The 14,742-nt window shown below is 35.9% G+C and overlaps 2 protein-coding genes across 6 annotated transcripts in view; one reads left to right on the forward strand and one right to left on the reverse strand.

The window, feature by feature from the left end:
- Window positions 1-12,589, reverse strand: part of LOC135218568 (tropomyosin-like) — a 29,256-nt gene extending 16,667 nt beyond the window's left edge. For 3 of the 4 annotated variants that reach the window (XM_064254955.1, XM_064254954.1, XM_064254956.1), the window contains exon 1: window positions 12,214-12,588. In XM_064254955.1, coding sequence (XP_064111025.1) covers window positions 12,214-12,325 — 112 coding nt within the window. In that variant the 5' untranslated portion in view covers window positions 12,326-12,588. Of the gene's footprint in view, window positions 1-12,213 lie in introns of all 4 variants that reach the window. The other variant, XM_064254953.1, reaches the window with a different exon arrangement.
- LOC135218566 (sodium/potassium/calcium exchanger 2-like) overlaps window positions 1-14,742 on the forward strand; it is a 490,480-nt gene that overhangs the window by 21,814 nt on the left and 453,924 nt on the right. The gene's annotated exons all lie outside the window — the stretch shown is intronic.

Here is a 14,742-nt window from a genome sequence, read left to right on the forward strand (position 1 = left end):
ACGTGTTAGTCATTGCCGCCGCAGTGTTACGTGAGCGCCACGACGGGTGAATATTTACGCAAGTGTCGCCTTCCCCGATGATTATTATTCTACGATAGGAGGATCAGGGACTGTGAGCTTCCTTGGCAACCCATAGATCATCCGCATGTGGGTGGGAATGACTGTAATTGGTTTTGGTATGGACTGTTCTATGAGTCTATCTATCGAAGTGCCGTGTCTTGGACGTGGGAGGTCATTTGCCTCCACCTCTGTCGATCCCTAGCCGCTTGTATTAGTTGATTTACAGTGTATTCTCCATCCAAGTCTTCCACCAAGCTGTCCCAAGTATTTCACTCTTTGTCTACCTCTCGCTCTCCTCCCGTCTATCCTTCCAGTAAGGCACAAAATATGCTCCATCTTCTCATTTCTTATTATATGTCAAACAAAATTCATTTGTCTTATCCTTCTTTCTCTTACAAGGGCTCTCTGTTCCAAGTCTTGCTAACACCTCCTCATTTGTCACTATCTCAGCATTCTTCTATAAAACCACATCTCCGCTCCATTCAACTTTGCTTTCAATTCCCTGGTGATTGTCCAGCTCTCTGATCCACACATGAGAGTGGACCACACCTACGTTTTCAGAGCTCTTGTTCTTGTTTGAGTTCCAATTCTGTTATTTTTTAAAAGGTGTTTCATATTATTAAAAGAGTTTTTAGCTATCAGAATCCTCCTCTCAATATCTTGTTTTGCTTTCGCATCTTGTGTTAATAGACTGACCACCTAAACACAACTGTTAGCTTGTTTTATACTTATGTTGTTTATCATTACATTACAATTTGGTGGATTCTGATTCTTTGATGCAACCACGACATCCGTTTTTCTTACATTAATTTTCAGTCCCATCTTTTCACTCTCCCTGTAAACTGTTGTCTACTAATTATTGCAGTTTTTCAGTTGTGTCCGCAATGATTACTGTATCATCTGCGTATCTGAGTTATTAATATTTACTCCTCCGATCTTAATCCCTTCCATATCCTCTATACTTCTCAAGATGATCTCTCCATATATTGCAAACAGATCTGGTGATGATACACATCCTTGGCGAACTCCACTCTTTCTTTATTTCCATCCATTCTGATAAGTTGTTGTCAATGCTGACTGCTTCCATTTGATTCCAGTGTAAGTTGCTAATGGGTCAGATGTCCTTGCTATCTGCGTGTTTTCTTTGTAGTATTTCTACTCGCTCAGTGTGCTTTTCATAATCTATAAAACATATATATACATTTTTCTGAACTTCTATTGCTCTTTCTGTTAACATTCTGAAGATGAAAATTGCGTTTCTTGTTCCTTCCCCCTTTACAAATCCATTGTTCCTCTGCAATTTCTGGATTTAGTTTTCTTTTTATTCTGTTTAAAATAACTTTTAGAATTATCTTTGTTATCTTGCTAATTAAACTGATGGTCCTATATAGATTGCATTCGACTACACCAGGTTTCTTAGGTATGACTATGAAGATGGGTTTGTATGTCTCTTTTGGTATGTAACCCGTATCATATATCTTCCTGGCTAACTGCAATTTTTCTAAATCCAAAATCTTCACTTGCTAAAATCATTTCAATTGCAACTTCATCGTTATCTGGGCCTTTTCCTTCCTTAAAACTTTTAATTACACTAATTATTTCATCGTCTAATAAATCAGGTCCATTCATAGGTATGTGTAGTCTCGGTTTTTCACCCCTATCATCTTCGAAAAGGCCCTTTACATATTCTTACCAACGTTTCAAAACCTCTTCAATTTCCATCACAAGTATTCCTTCACGGTTTTCAGTCACATTAACTCTCGTTACTTTTATCCTTCCCACTACCTCCTTTATCTTCCTATGCATGCTCTCAATCTCTTGCTATCTTTCCAGTTCTTCCATTTCCCTACTTAATCCAATCTTCCTTTGCCGCAGCTGTCTAATTTCCAAGTATAGCTCTTCATATTTATGAGGGTTGTTTTCTTTGTTTATTCTTCTCTCCTCCATCCTCTCAAATGTCGAGTCAGTCATCCATCTCTGTCTTCCTCTTCTGTCCTGTTTGGGTACCATTCTCTGAGTAAGAATGAATGTACTGTAATTTATTTTTTTCTTTGTTAAAGTCGGTATCTTCATTCTAGTACCAAATATAACATGCGCTTTTTATTTACATCCTGTATTATTGATGTTAATACGTAAGGGATGTTCTCTGGTATGGAATGTTTTCTTGTATGGAATATTCTCTGGAATGGAGTATTTTCTGGAATGTTCTCTTGCATGGAATTTACTCTTGAATGGAGTGTTCTCTGGTATGGAATATTCTTTTGTATAGAATTTTCTCTTGCATTTAATATTCTCTTATATGGAATATTTATTCTTGTATGAAATATTTTCTTGAACGTTCTCTTGTATGGCATTTTCTTTCGAATATTCTTATATGTATGGAATATTCTCTTATGTATGAAATAATCTCTTGAATATTCTCTTATGTATGAAATAATCTCTTGAATATTCTCTTATGTATGGAATATCCTCTTGAATATTCTCTTATGTATGAAATATTCTTTTGAATATTCTCTTATGTATGAAATAATCTCTTGAATATTCTCTTGTGTATGGTATATTCTCTTGAATATTCTCTTATGTATGAAATATTCTCTTTAATATTCTCTTATGTATGGAATATCCTCTTGAATATTCTCTTATGTATGAAATATTCTCTTATGTATGAAATATTCTCTTGAATATTCTCTTATGTATGAAATAATCTCTTGAATATTCTCTTATGTATGAAATAATCTCTTGAACATTCTCTTATGTATGAATGAAATATTCTCTTGAACATTCTCTTATGTATGAAATAATCTTTTGAATATTCTCTTATGTATGATGAATATCTCTTGAAATATTCTCTATGTAGAATGAAATATTCTATGAAATATTCTTCTTATGTATGAAATAATCTTTTGAATATCTCTTGAATATTCTCTTATGTAGAAATATTCTCTTGATCTTATGTATGAAATAACTCTTGAAATATTCTCTATGTATTGAAATATCTCTTGATGTCTGAAATATTCTCTTATTCTCTAGTATGAACTATTCTCTTATCGTATGAATATCTTGAAAATTCTCTTATGTATGAAATAATCTTGAATATCTATGTAATTGAATATTCTCGATGTATGAAATAATCTGAATATTCTCTTATGTATTGAATATTCTCTTATGTAGAAATAATCTTGAATATTCTCTTATGTATGAAATAATTCTCTCATGTATGAAATTAATATTCTCTCATTATGAAATCTGAAATCTCTGATGTATATCTCTCTTATGTATGGAGTATCCTCTTGAATATTCTCTTAAGGAATAAATCTCGAATATTCTCTTATGTATGAAATAATCTCTTGAATATTCTCTTATGTATGAAATAATCTCTTGAATATTCTCTTATGGAATAATCTCTTGAATATTCTCTTGTGTATGGTATATTCTCTTATTTATGAAATGTTGTCTTGAATATTCTCTTATGTATGGAATATTCTCTTATTTATGAAATGTTCTCTTGAATATTCTCTTATATGGAATACTCTCTCGAGGCTTCGTCAAGACAAAGGGATGGAAAAGGTGCTCTGGCGTTTAGGGGAGTCGTATTTCATAGCTTGTCATGCACGAATTTAAATAATTGCCTTTACAGGTGAAAGGGGAAACTGCAGCTTTTATTTATAAAGTTTGTTCTTTTAGAATTCGATGGATTTAAAAAAAATTAATTCCTTTATTCTTCATGAAGCCCGCAAAATCTCTTTTAAAATGGCGTTGAAAAATATTCCCTACTATTAATATTTTTTTTGTATTTAAAGAATTTAACCTGAAGATTTTTCAGGATCAGGAATCACTCAGGATATATTAAAGCAGAAGAACAGAAGTTTCGTTTAACGACCCCCAGTGTTCATCAGAAGAAATGACCGAATTCAATTTTAAGGCTTATTTTATAGTGTTGTATCTTAAATTATTCACTTTGAGTTTTCCATTAATGTATTCCAATCATTCAAACGCGCTGGCGCATGCACACACACACACACACACAGCATATAAATAAGCATATGCACATATACTATACAGGGTGTCCATAAAGTCCCAGTACCATTCAGAGCAATAAATACTTGTAATGGTGCTGGGGGCTTTATGGACACCCTGTATGTCTTATATTCATATCTGTATGTTGGATTAAGGTATTCAGTTCCCCGTCTCTCTCTCTCTCTCTCTCTCTCTCTCTCTCTCTCTCTCTCTCTATTAGAGCATCTATACCTTTTCTGTTTAAGCCACATTAACATTCCGAATAACTTCTGGTTTGCATAGCTTTCGCAAAGAGAGAGAGAGAGAGAGAGAGAGAGAGAGAGAGAGAGAGAGAGAGAGAGAGAGAGAAAGAGATAGATACCGTGGCTATTTGGAAGAACAGCTGTTTCTGTTCAGTGTGCCGTCGCTATATCAGTGTTATATAAACACACCGGTTACCCGGCAAACCAACACTGTGTAATAAAGTCTCACACCTGTGATTTTTTTTTTCTACGACAGTTCATCGTTACATCGTCTAGTCTTAATACAAGAGTATACTACTATATACATATCACTGCTGGGAACCTATTATTTTTCTTTTGAAGATACGCTGACTTATTAAGTTTGTATATCATGGTAAAACTTTATTTCTGTCCCCTACGTTGATTATGACAGCTGTCATTCTTAATTGAGGTAAACAAATTATCGATGTTTTGGAATTGAAATATAAAATTTAGGCCAAAGGCCAAGCGCTGGGACCTACGACGTCATTCAGCGGTGGAATTACATTTCCTAGGAGAGGGTGGAAAGGAAGATGGAAGAAAGAGAATATGTATGGATGTACAGTAAAAAAGAAAGAAAGGGGTTGCAGCCAGGGGCTGAACCTTAGTAACGCCTGCAGTGCAATGCGTAAGGCAGACTGACAGCATTATCCACTTGTGGGGCATTAATATCGATGTTGTATCCCGTAGGGATTAGTGCCGTCAGTGCATCTCGTGCGATGCACTGTAGGCATTACTTCAGGTTCTTTGCAGCGTCCCTTCTACCGTAGCTGCAACACCTTTCGTTCCTTTTACTGTACCTCCGTTTATATTCTCGTTCTTCCCATCTCACTTTCCACCCTTACCAAACAATTGTTTCAAACCTTGCTATTCTCAGTTTCCCTTTCACCACTGAATGAGCCTCATACGCCCCAGCGCTTGGCCTTTGCCCTAAATTCTACATTCTTTTCCAGTATCGATGTTTTAGATTGTGTAAATAGTCTTCTTATTCTCATTTAGCTTAGGGCTGAGACCCACTTATAGAACATTGCTCTTCTCATGAAGCGCGAAACTATACTCTGTTTTTTTTCCATCTGTCCATCAGCCTGTGGTGGTCGCGCATGGTAACACTGCGTCGCGGGCTTTAAATAGTTATGCTATGTGTAAGTTTTAGGTAAATAAAAGGATATCTTGGTGTACATTTGCAGCTGACAAGTGTTTTAATAATTTACTGTATGCGAATGACACCGTTAATATTCAAAATAGGATATTGTTTAAAGCCCGGGACGCAGTGTTACCATGTGTAAACACCACAGGCGGATGGACAGATAGAAAAAAAAGGTATAGTAAAGTCTTGCATCGTTCATTCACGAGGCACTTACATAATTACGAGCGACAACTCGACGATAAGCAAACGTAAGAGCAGTTGTAAGGAAGGACAGGTTTGCAGTTCCCACACATCTGGTATTTACATATATACACCCGCCACCAACGCGAAGGACGAGTTCTACAGGTCGATTTCGTATTGGACGACGTCACCGTTTACTCAATATCTTTAGCGAGAGCTGGAACTGTCAGTTGGTTGTGATGCAAATCTGTGTTGACTCGGTTCTCTGGCAAATGGTTGCTTTCTGTTCCTGCAAATTTCGTCCGACGAAATAGACATCGGTTGAATGACGAATGCGTGCGTATAGGCGTTTCGATTTTCATCAAGAAAGCTATAGACATTCGTTTCGTAACGCCGGGGAAGCGCCCCAGTGGCGTGATCGGTAAGGTCTTGGCCTGCCACCTCGGTGGCCGCGAGTTCGATTCTCGGCCATTCCACTGAGGGGTCAGAGGCGTGTATTTCTGGTGATAGAAGTTCACTCTCGACGTGGTTCGGAAGTCACGTAAAGCCGTTGGTCCCGTTGCTGAATAACCACTGGTTCCTTGCAACGTCAAAACACCATACAAACAAACAAACAAACAAGTAACGCCGGGGAAAGAAAGTAGATGAAATGGACTGTGCAACAAATAAACCGTACTTGGTATATGCTTCTTGACGTTGTGTTATGTATTCCTTTATCCTCAAAGCGTACGTGATAATAATAACAGTACTTTCGCTGTATTTGTGAAGTAGCACGCTGATTATAACTTCTTGTTTTTCAAATATTATTTTATATATTTTAGTTTATTTTACGCGTTTCCATTTGGAGACCTGAAGACCGAGAATACTACCTCTTATGTAAACGGTAATTATCGTCCATGAAATTTATTATTATTTTTTTTTATCGTACATTGAAAAGAAAACTAAGGGCATTCATCTCATTTACATAAAAGTATGTCATAACAAACTCTGTGCAGTGTTATTTATCTAAATATAATAATCACAATACAGTTAACACCTTTGGAAACCACAAAGTAGCAATTGGCTCTACCTTACTTCCTTTTATATTGACTCCATTCTCTCTCTCTCTCTCTCTCTCTCTCTCTCTCTCTCTCTCTCTCTCTCTCTTCTCTCTCTCTGATCTCGCCTCTCTCAATCTCTCTCTCCTCCTTCTCCTCTCTCTCTCTCATCCAAAAGCATATTACTGGATAGGTCGAGTGCATTATCAGTTAGTTACCTTTGAACTTATGATATATATCATAATATCTCTTCAGGATTTATCCTTGAATCATTAAGTTTACCCCGAAGATCTGAGTAAAAACTGGTACACCGTGGACATTGCATTTGAGCTGAAGAATTTATTCTTTAATATAGATCCCACTTTATATCTTGAACCAAATTTATTCAACGCTTTTAATTATTATCATTATTAATTATCGTCACAGATGGGCATTCAAATACATGCTAGTAGTTGATTCGTAGCATTTGGGTAAATGTTAACTGCTTCCTCAATTTTATGGTAATTATGATGGTCTAATCGGCTGAGGATTGCAATATGTGAGTTAAAAGCCACACTAATGTTTATGTGATTGTATTTTTTCAAAACACAAAAAAATGCAGTCTCATAGACATTATTGTGACATTATTGTGGCCTTTAACCCATTATTTCCGGTCACGGTATAGTGATGCAGCATGGATTGCCCTTTCAAGAAGGTACTAATTACTAATAGAGCACAGCTCGTTATCATCAAAGCAAGCTGTTTATCCAAATCCATTCAATGACAACCCCTCCAGATTTTTACTGGAGGAAGACGTATCCAAAATAATGAGGAAGGGACGAAGAAGAAGAAAATTAAGGGTTAAGGGAGAAAGTAAACATTACTGGAAAGTGACAAGGACGGGGAGCCATTTTTTATTGTTGGTCATCAATTCGTTAGAATTTTTGAAAGGTCTCTAGACGATACTGATGTTTGTTTGTTTGTTTTTGATTTTGTACTCTAGCGAGTTATGAAACTGTCTCCAAACACGATTCATTTCATTTGTTAACATGGCGTTTTGTTTCCGAAAGTATATTTTTATTAAGTAATATTTTATCGTACATTAACGGCGATTTCTTGTCAAGGTGAAGTCACGTAAACTGAATATTAAATCTTTAATCTATATCCCAGAAACGCCTCTCTCTCTCTCTCTCTCTCTCTCTCTCTCTCTCTCTCTCCTCTCTCTCTCTCTCTCTATATAATATATATATATATATATATATATATATATATATATATATATATATATATATATATGCTATATATATATATGCTCCTGGCTACTTAGTGACTTCCAAGGCACGCAGTGTGTAGAGAGAGAGAGAGAGAGAGAGAGAGAGAGAGAGAGAGAGAGAGAGAGAGAGAGAGAGAGATGAGATAAAAAGCAAGAGCAGTGGTCTTCAGAAAGTGCATCAGCTGATTTCAGGAATCACGACGCCATTGCCACTTGTGATGGATGATGGTGACCTTTTGGGTGACCTTTCCGGTGGAAATAAAAATCACCAGAGCACGTGATCTGTTAAAAGGTGATGGAAATATTTGGTGGGTCCCTTCCGTATTCCCGGAGTTAAGTTAAAACCCCACGAATCTGTGTTCTCATTCACTCTTCTTTTTGTTTGCGACTTTGTCTGCATGTTTTCGATGATTTAGTTTGTGATATCGAACCTCGAGCCACGTTTATTTATTTATTTACTAACATTAATTTTTTTTACATATAAATAAATAAATATGGTAGGACATCGCATAAACTAAATAATGAATACAAGTTTTATTATTTAGTTTATGTGATGTCCTACTATATTTATTTATTTATAAAATCACTTTGCTTACATATATTTATTATTTAATTTAGGTGATATCATACTCTATTTATTTATAAAATAATAATTTTGCTTCCATACATAGATATTTAATTTAGGTGATATCATACCATATTTACTGATATATAAAATCATTTTGCTTACATACATGTATTTAATTTAGGTGATATCATACTATAGTTATTTAATTATTGCCACTCATTTTGTTGGCCTGTAGTTGTCATTTAGTTTGTGATATCCTACAGTATTTATTTATTTTTAACCCTCATTTTGTGACGTATATTTATTGTTTAGTTTATGTGATATCATGCCATATTTATTTACGTATTAACACTAATTTTGTTGACGTATATTTGTTATTTAGTTTGTGATATCCTACCATATTTATTTATTTTTTATTTTTTTAACACTCGTGTCATTCTTCCGCATTGTTTCATGACTTAGCTTGTCATGAACTTTGGGTAGTTCAGATTAACTTGGACATGTATTCCCTGCTATTATTGTATTATTATTATTATTATTATTATTATTATTATTACAGGAGATGAACCTATTCATATGGAACAAGCCTACCGCAGGGACCACCGACTTGAAATATCTAGCTTCCGTAGTGGGATGGTGCCGTCAGTGCGCCTCATGCGACGCACTGGACGCATGACTCGATTTTCTATGCCGCTTCCCTTCGGCTGCTAGCTGCAATCGCTTTCATTCCTTTTACTGTACCCCCGTTTACATTCTCTTCCCCTCGTCGTACTTTCCACCCTCTCCCAACAATTGATTCAAAGCGCAATTGCTTTAAGGATTTCCTCCTGTTACACCTTTCAGACTTTTAAAATGTCAACTCAGTTTCATTGCTGAATGACCTCATAGGTCCCAGTGCCTTTGCCATAAATTCTACATTCTGTTCTATTCCATTCTTGTCTAGGCGAAGGGATTCTGTTCCTGGGATGGGAGGGGATAGGATAGAGCCAGTCGTCAGGGTAGGAGAGACGGGGTTATGTATGAGAGAAGAGAGAGAGAGAGAGAGAGAGAGAGAGAGAGCAAAGATAAAGGAGTAAGTGAGGCTTAAAGAATTCGGGGAGACCAATTTGCTCTTGTCAGTGAATAGAAGGACCTTTGGTACGTAATCTGTTCTGTTGAATGTAGTTGGTTCATTATTTTTGAGAAACATGTTGCGAATTCTTGCAGACTAATCTAAGAAAAACAAGCCAAGCGGATTCATTCTAATTATATCCTGGCTTCAAAACATACTTTTGTATATAATCAGATTTTTTTATGTTTGTATATCTATCTATCTATCTATCTATCTATCTATCGATCGATCTATAGATAGATAGATACATAAATAGATAGATAGATAGATGGATAGATAAATAATATATATAATATATATATATATATATATATATATATATATATATGCACGAACATAAAAAAAATCTTATTAAATACAAAAGGAGGTTTTTGAAGCCAGGATAATATATATATATATATATATATATATATATATATATATGTATATATATATATGTATAGATATATATATATATATATATATATATATATATATATATATATATATATATATATATATATATATATATATATATATATATATATATATCGTATATATATATATATACTATATATATATATATATAAAAGATAGAAGCAATCAACACAATATCACCTATGGAAACTATATATATTTTTGACTCGTATGGGGATAGAACCCAGGTCTTTCAGTTGGAGGAGAAGGGCGCTTACCAACTGAATCACACAAGTCGTAAAAGAAGTTGGAACCTAAGTTGGTAGCGGCCGTGCCTTTCACTTGAAAGGCCTGGGTTCGATCCCGATGTGAGTCGGAAATTGATTCCAGTTCCATGCGTGTATTGATTACTTCAATTTTATCCAGATATATGTATATATTTATGTATATGTATGTATGTATGTGTATGCATGTATAATGCGTGCATGTTTGTTTTGCTTTACGTTTCATGGATGAAGAATTAAAATGTATGAACATCAATTGAAAAAAATGATGATGTTTTTCTAGCTAGGATATAATTGAAATGAATGTTTCGTGTTTTTCTTTGATTAGTCCGCAAAACTTTGCATCGTGTTTCACTTATTACGTTCAATTATATCTCTATTATATTCACCCAGAAGGGATAATTTGAATGAAATACAATCAGTTGGGTTCACTACTGACTCGGGAAGTTGGGTAAAATTCGCTCGTATGTTGGGTAGTAAGCATGCCCAGGTATAAAAGCTTTTAGTACAGTGATAATTAGGTTTTGTGAGGTTCAGCTGGTAGCACCTTTGCCTTTCAGTTGTAAGGCGTGGGTCCGATCCTGATGAGATATATAATAATAACATATATATATATATATATATATATATATATATATATATATATATATATATATATATAATATATATATATATATATATATATATATATAATAAATTTTTAACTTACAATGATCAAACTCAGGTCTACTATATATATATATATATATATATATATATATATATATATATATATAGATAATAAATATATATATATTATGTATAGTATGTATGTATGTATGTATGTATGTATGTAAACTGAATCACGAAAATTTGGAAAGTGATGAATATGCAAATAATGGCAAAAGTTACGAAGGAAAGTACTCCATTATTTCCCTTTCCTATGTGGCTTTTGCCTTTACACACACACACACACACACTACACACACACACACACACACACACATACACACACACACACACACACACACACACGATATAAGCACAACATAAATGCTATCAAAACAGACGTGTCTTGCTCGCCCACAATCCAGACAAACAAAAACGCCTTCGAAGTTAGTTTATGCCCACAACTAGTAGACTGTTGACATTGGTGATTTTTCCATTTCTTGGAAAAGAACCATTTTTTTCTCGTAACACTCTCGTTTCTGCGGTATTCCGGGGGCTGAGTTTCTTCTCAGGAGGATATTTTTCGTATGAGGTGTGACATTGTATTCTGTAAGATCGTATAAGCTGACGCGTAAGTTTAAATGTTTTGTATATACATATACACATATATGTATTTGTAGCTTGATAAAGTCATGGAGTAAAGTTGAAAAACTTTAATATATATAATATATATATATATATATATATATAGTATATATATATATTTATTTTTGATTTATTTATATATATATATATATATATATATATATATATATATATATATATATTAAGTTATAAGTAACTTTCCTTCGTGGCTTATACCTTTATTTATGCATTTATCACGTTCTAAACTTTCGTGATTCAGTTATACATACACACACACACACACGCACACGCACACGCACACACACACACACACACACATATATATATATATATATATATATATATATTATATCATACATACATATCAATAGTATGTAGTATGGGACCTATACATAACATACATCGGATTGTATCAAGTATTTGTATTCTTCTCGTCAGAAACATTGTTGTGAACAAAACATTAATTGACAACACCAATGCCACCTCTGGGAAGATATTTCAGCTAAATATAGTTCATAAATATTTTATAAAATGGTTACAACAAAAATAACAGCTAGTAACCGGCGTTATGGAACATTCGTCAAAATAATTCGCTTTCGTGACATTACCTGACTTCGGTGCCTTTTTCTCTGCTTTCTTCCCATTTTCCTTCGGCGTCCTTTCTCTCGATGCCCTCTCGTTCTCCTCTTTGGACTCCTTACTCTTCTTATCAGCCGTCATCTCGAGGAACTCAAATTCGACGAAGAAAATATCTGTGGCGTCTTACCCTCCGTCGAAGCAAACGTTCAACTCTTTCTGGACGATTGTAATCTTCCGATATTCAGATCACTTTTGAAACCACACTGACCAGTCGTACTCGGTCCGAGGATTCGTGAGAGACTGAGAGACAAGTGATACTCTATAAAGGACAGTTATCGTCGTATTACACGTGAACCGGTTGTACCTGTTCCACGGTCCCCCGCCGCTAGGGGAGCCACTGTCGCCACTACGCCGAGTGACATCGCCGGATTTTTCATCCACGTCATTTGTTGGCGCGCATCTTCTTTCGAGAGAATCTAACTTGGCCGACCTTTTTTTTGCGTCTTATGTAACTGGAATTGTGTGACATAATATTCATTGGCTGTTATTTGGAGTGGACGGGGGCGGGAGTTGTGGGAGCGGGGGAAGGGGGGTTAGACTGACACGCTGGTCCCACTGTGGGGACGTCAACACCTGCACACAAACACACCTGTGGCGATGATGGGTTTTTCGTTAGCGTGGCTACGTCACTTTCGCTTTCTTTCCCCCAACTGATATCATTCAGTATAAATGTGCTCAGGCTTCATATTTTATTCTGTGGGAATATGATATACGATTCAAACGAGATAGCCCTTCCTGGCAACAAGGAGACCTAACGACCTCTGATGGGAAAAGTAACTCAGGTTTCAGAGATAAGATATGTGATGACCTTGCCTCCATCTTTTCATTCTATTGAAATACGAAGAAAGTTCATGAATTAATGCCTGCAGCCCTAAAGCTGAAGTACTCTCTTATACAGTCACAAACAGGCATGGTACCATGTTGCTAAAGCAATAAATTCAGCCGACGTGTGAAGAGGAGGCATTGAGGTTTTGAAAAAAAGCACATGTGCGAAAAAATACATATGTATCTCTGCTGAAAATACCACAAAGGATATTACAGACGTCGTACAAGCTTCGGGAGAGAATTTTGTGATGGTGTCAGCTGGGCTCCTTGGGGAAACCCAGAGCCCTTTGAATAAGAACTACGAGCTACAAGAGAGAAGCTGGAGATTGGTAGAGGTTTGTGGAGGACACAGCACAGGAAAGAAATGTGTGGTATTGGAGGTGATGTGGATGATGAAATATTTCTCCTGGAATGAGAAATTGAAAAATGAAACTATTTTTAGATGATCATACGCACGTGGGCGACAGATATACTGAGTCACAGGTTAAAGCCACATGGCATCAAACCAGAAAAGCTGAAACCTAATTTGATAAATAATTTATCAAGGAACGCTTCCAATTATCACTACATAAGTTATATTGGTCTATAGAATCTCAATAATAATTACAATGAATTACAGCTTATCTGTAATTCTACAGTAATGAGAAGTTGCTACTGGAGCATATTGATTCTTGCGCATGTGTGTAGAACAACTTGAATTCAGTTGGAATAGAGATGAGCCAAGTTATACAGTTGGGTAACAGGGAGGGAAAGAACGAAAAGCCATTGCAAGAGGATAACCAGGTAAATAATTCACTTCTAAGGTCATCCTAGACACAGTAGGATTTAGCAGATGTCTACAGTTTTCCAACTTAGCCGGGACTTAGACTTTTACTTCAAACAGGGTATGATACAGTCTCGGGGAAGCTAATAACGAATATGATGCAAAATGCATGTATATTGCAAAATTCCCAAAGTAAGGCTAAAAAATGAGAGTGACAGGCAAAGGCCTAGATGCAGAACACAGGATTGACGCTTCAGACCACTTGTCACACTTGGCTGAGCAAGACAGCTTGACCTCTGAGCATTCTCTCTCTCTCTCTCTCTCTCTCTCTCTCTCTCTCTCTGGTGGACAATAGAGGTGCTTCACACTGAGGGACTTGGGGAAACCCGAACGAGCTGTAAGGTCTCTCTCTCTCTCTCTCTCTCTCTCTCTCTCTCTCTCTCTCTAATTTCCCAAGAATTCTGAAGTTCGTGTACCTGTGAAAATATTAGTATGGCCTCAGCTTCCCTGAACTACTTACCAAGAGAGTCGCCAATGATACTACTAGGCTACCACGACCCTAAATAGCTGTTGGGTTGGTTGGTTGGTTAGGACAGAGTCCCGCCTTAACCAAGGCACAAGGAGCTGCTTTTGTCTCGTCTCCCCTGTACTTAATCGACGGATTGTCAGCTACAACTAACAGGTGTGCTGCTGTTACAACACAAGTGTGCATTATATTAGCCCTCTAGGTAAAAGTTGTGTATATTTCACCGGAGCAAGTACTTCATTTGGCGTTTTTTTTTTTGCAGGTTTTATACATCAGCGAATTTCACACAAAGATAAACGCCACTTTATGGTCGTTTTTGTTCGCCATTTTCTCATGTAAAAAGAGCGCCAGCACTTATATCAGGAGACAAAATAGACAGGAATC

Source organism: Macrobrachium nipponense, chromosome 9 (genome assembly GCF_015104395.2).
Source record: "Macrobrachium nipponense isolate FS-2020 chromosome 9, ASM1510439v2, whole genome shotgun sequence".
In the NCBI taxonomy this organism is placed as follows: Eukaryota; Metazoa; Arthropoda; class Malacostraca; order Decapoda; family Palaemonidae; genus Macrobrachium; species Macrobrachium nipponense.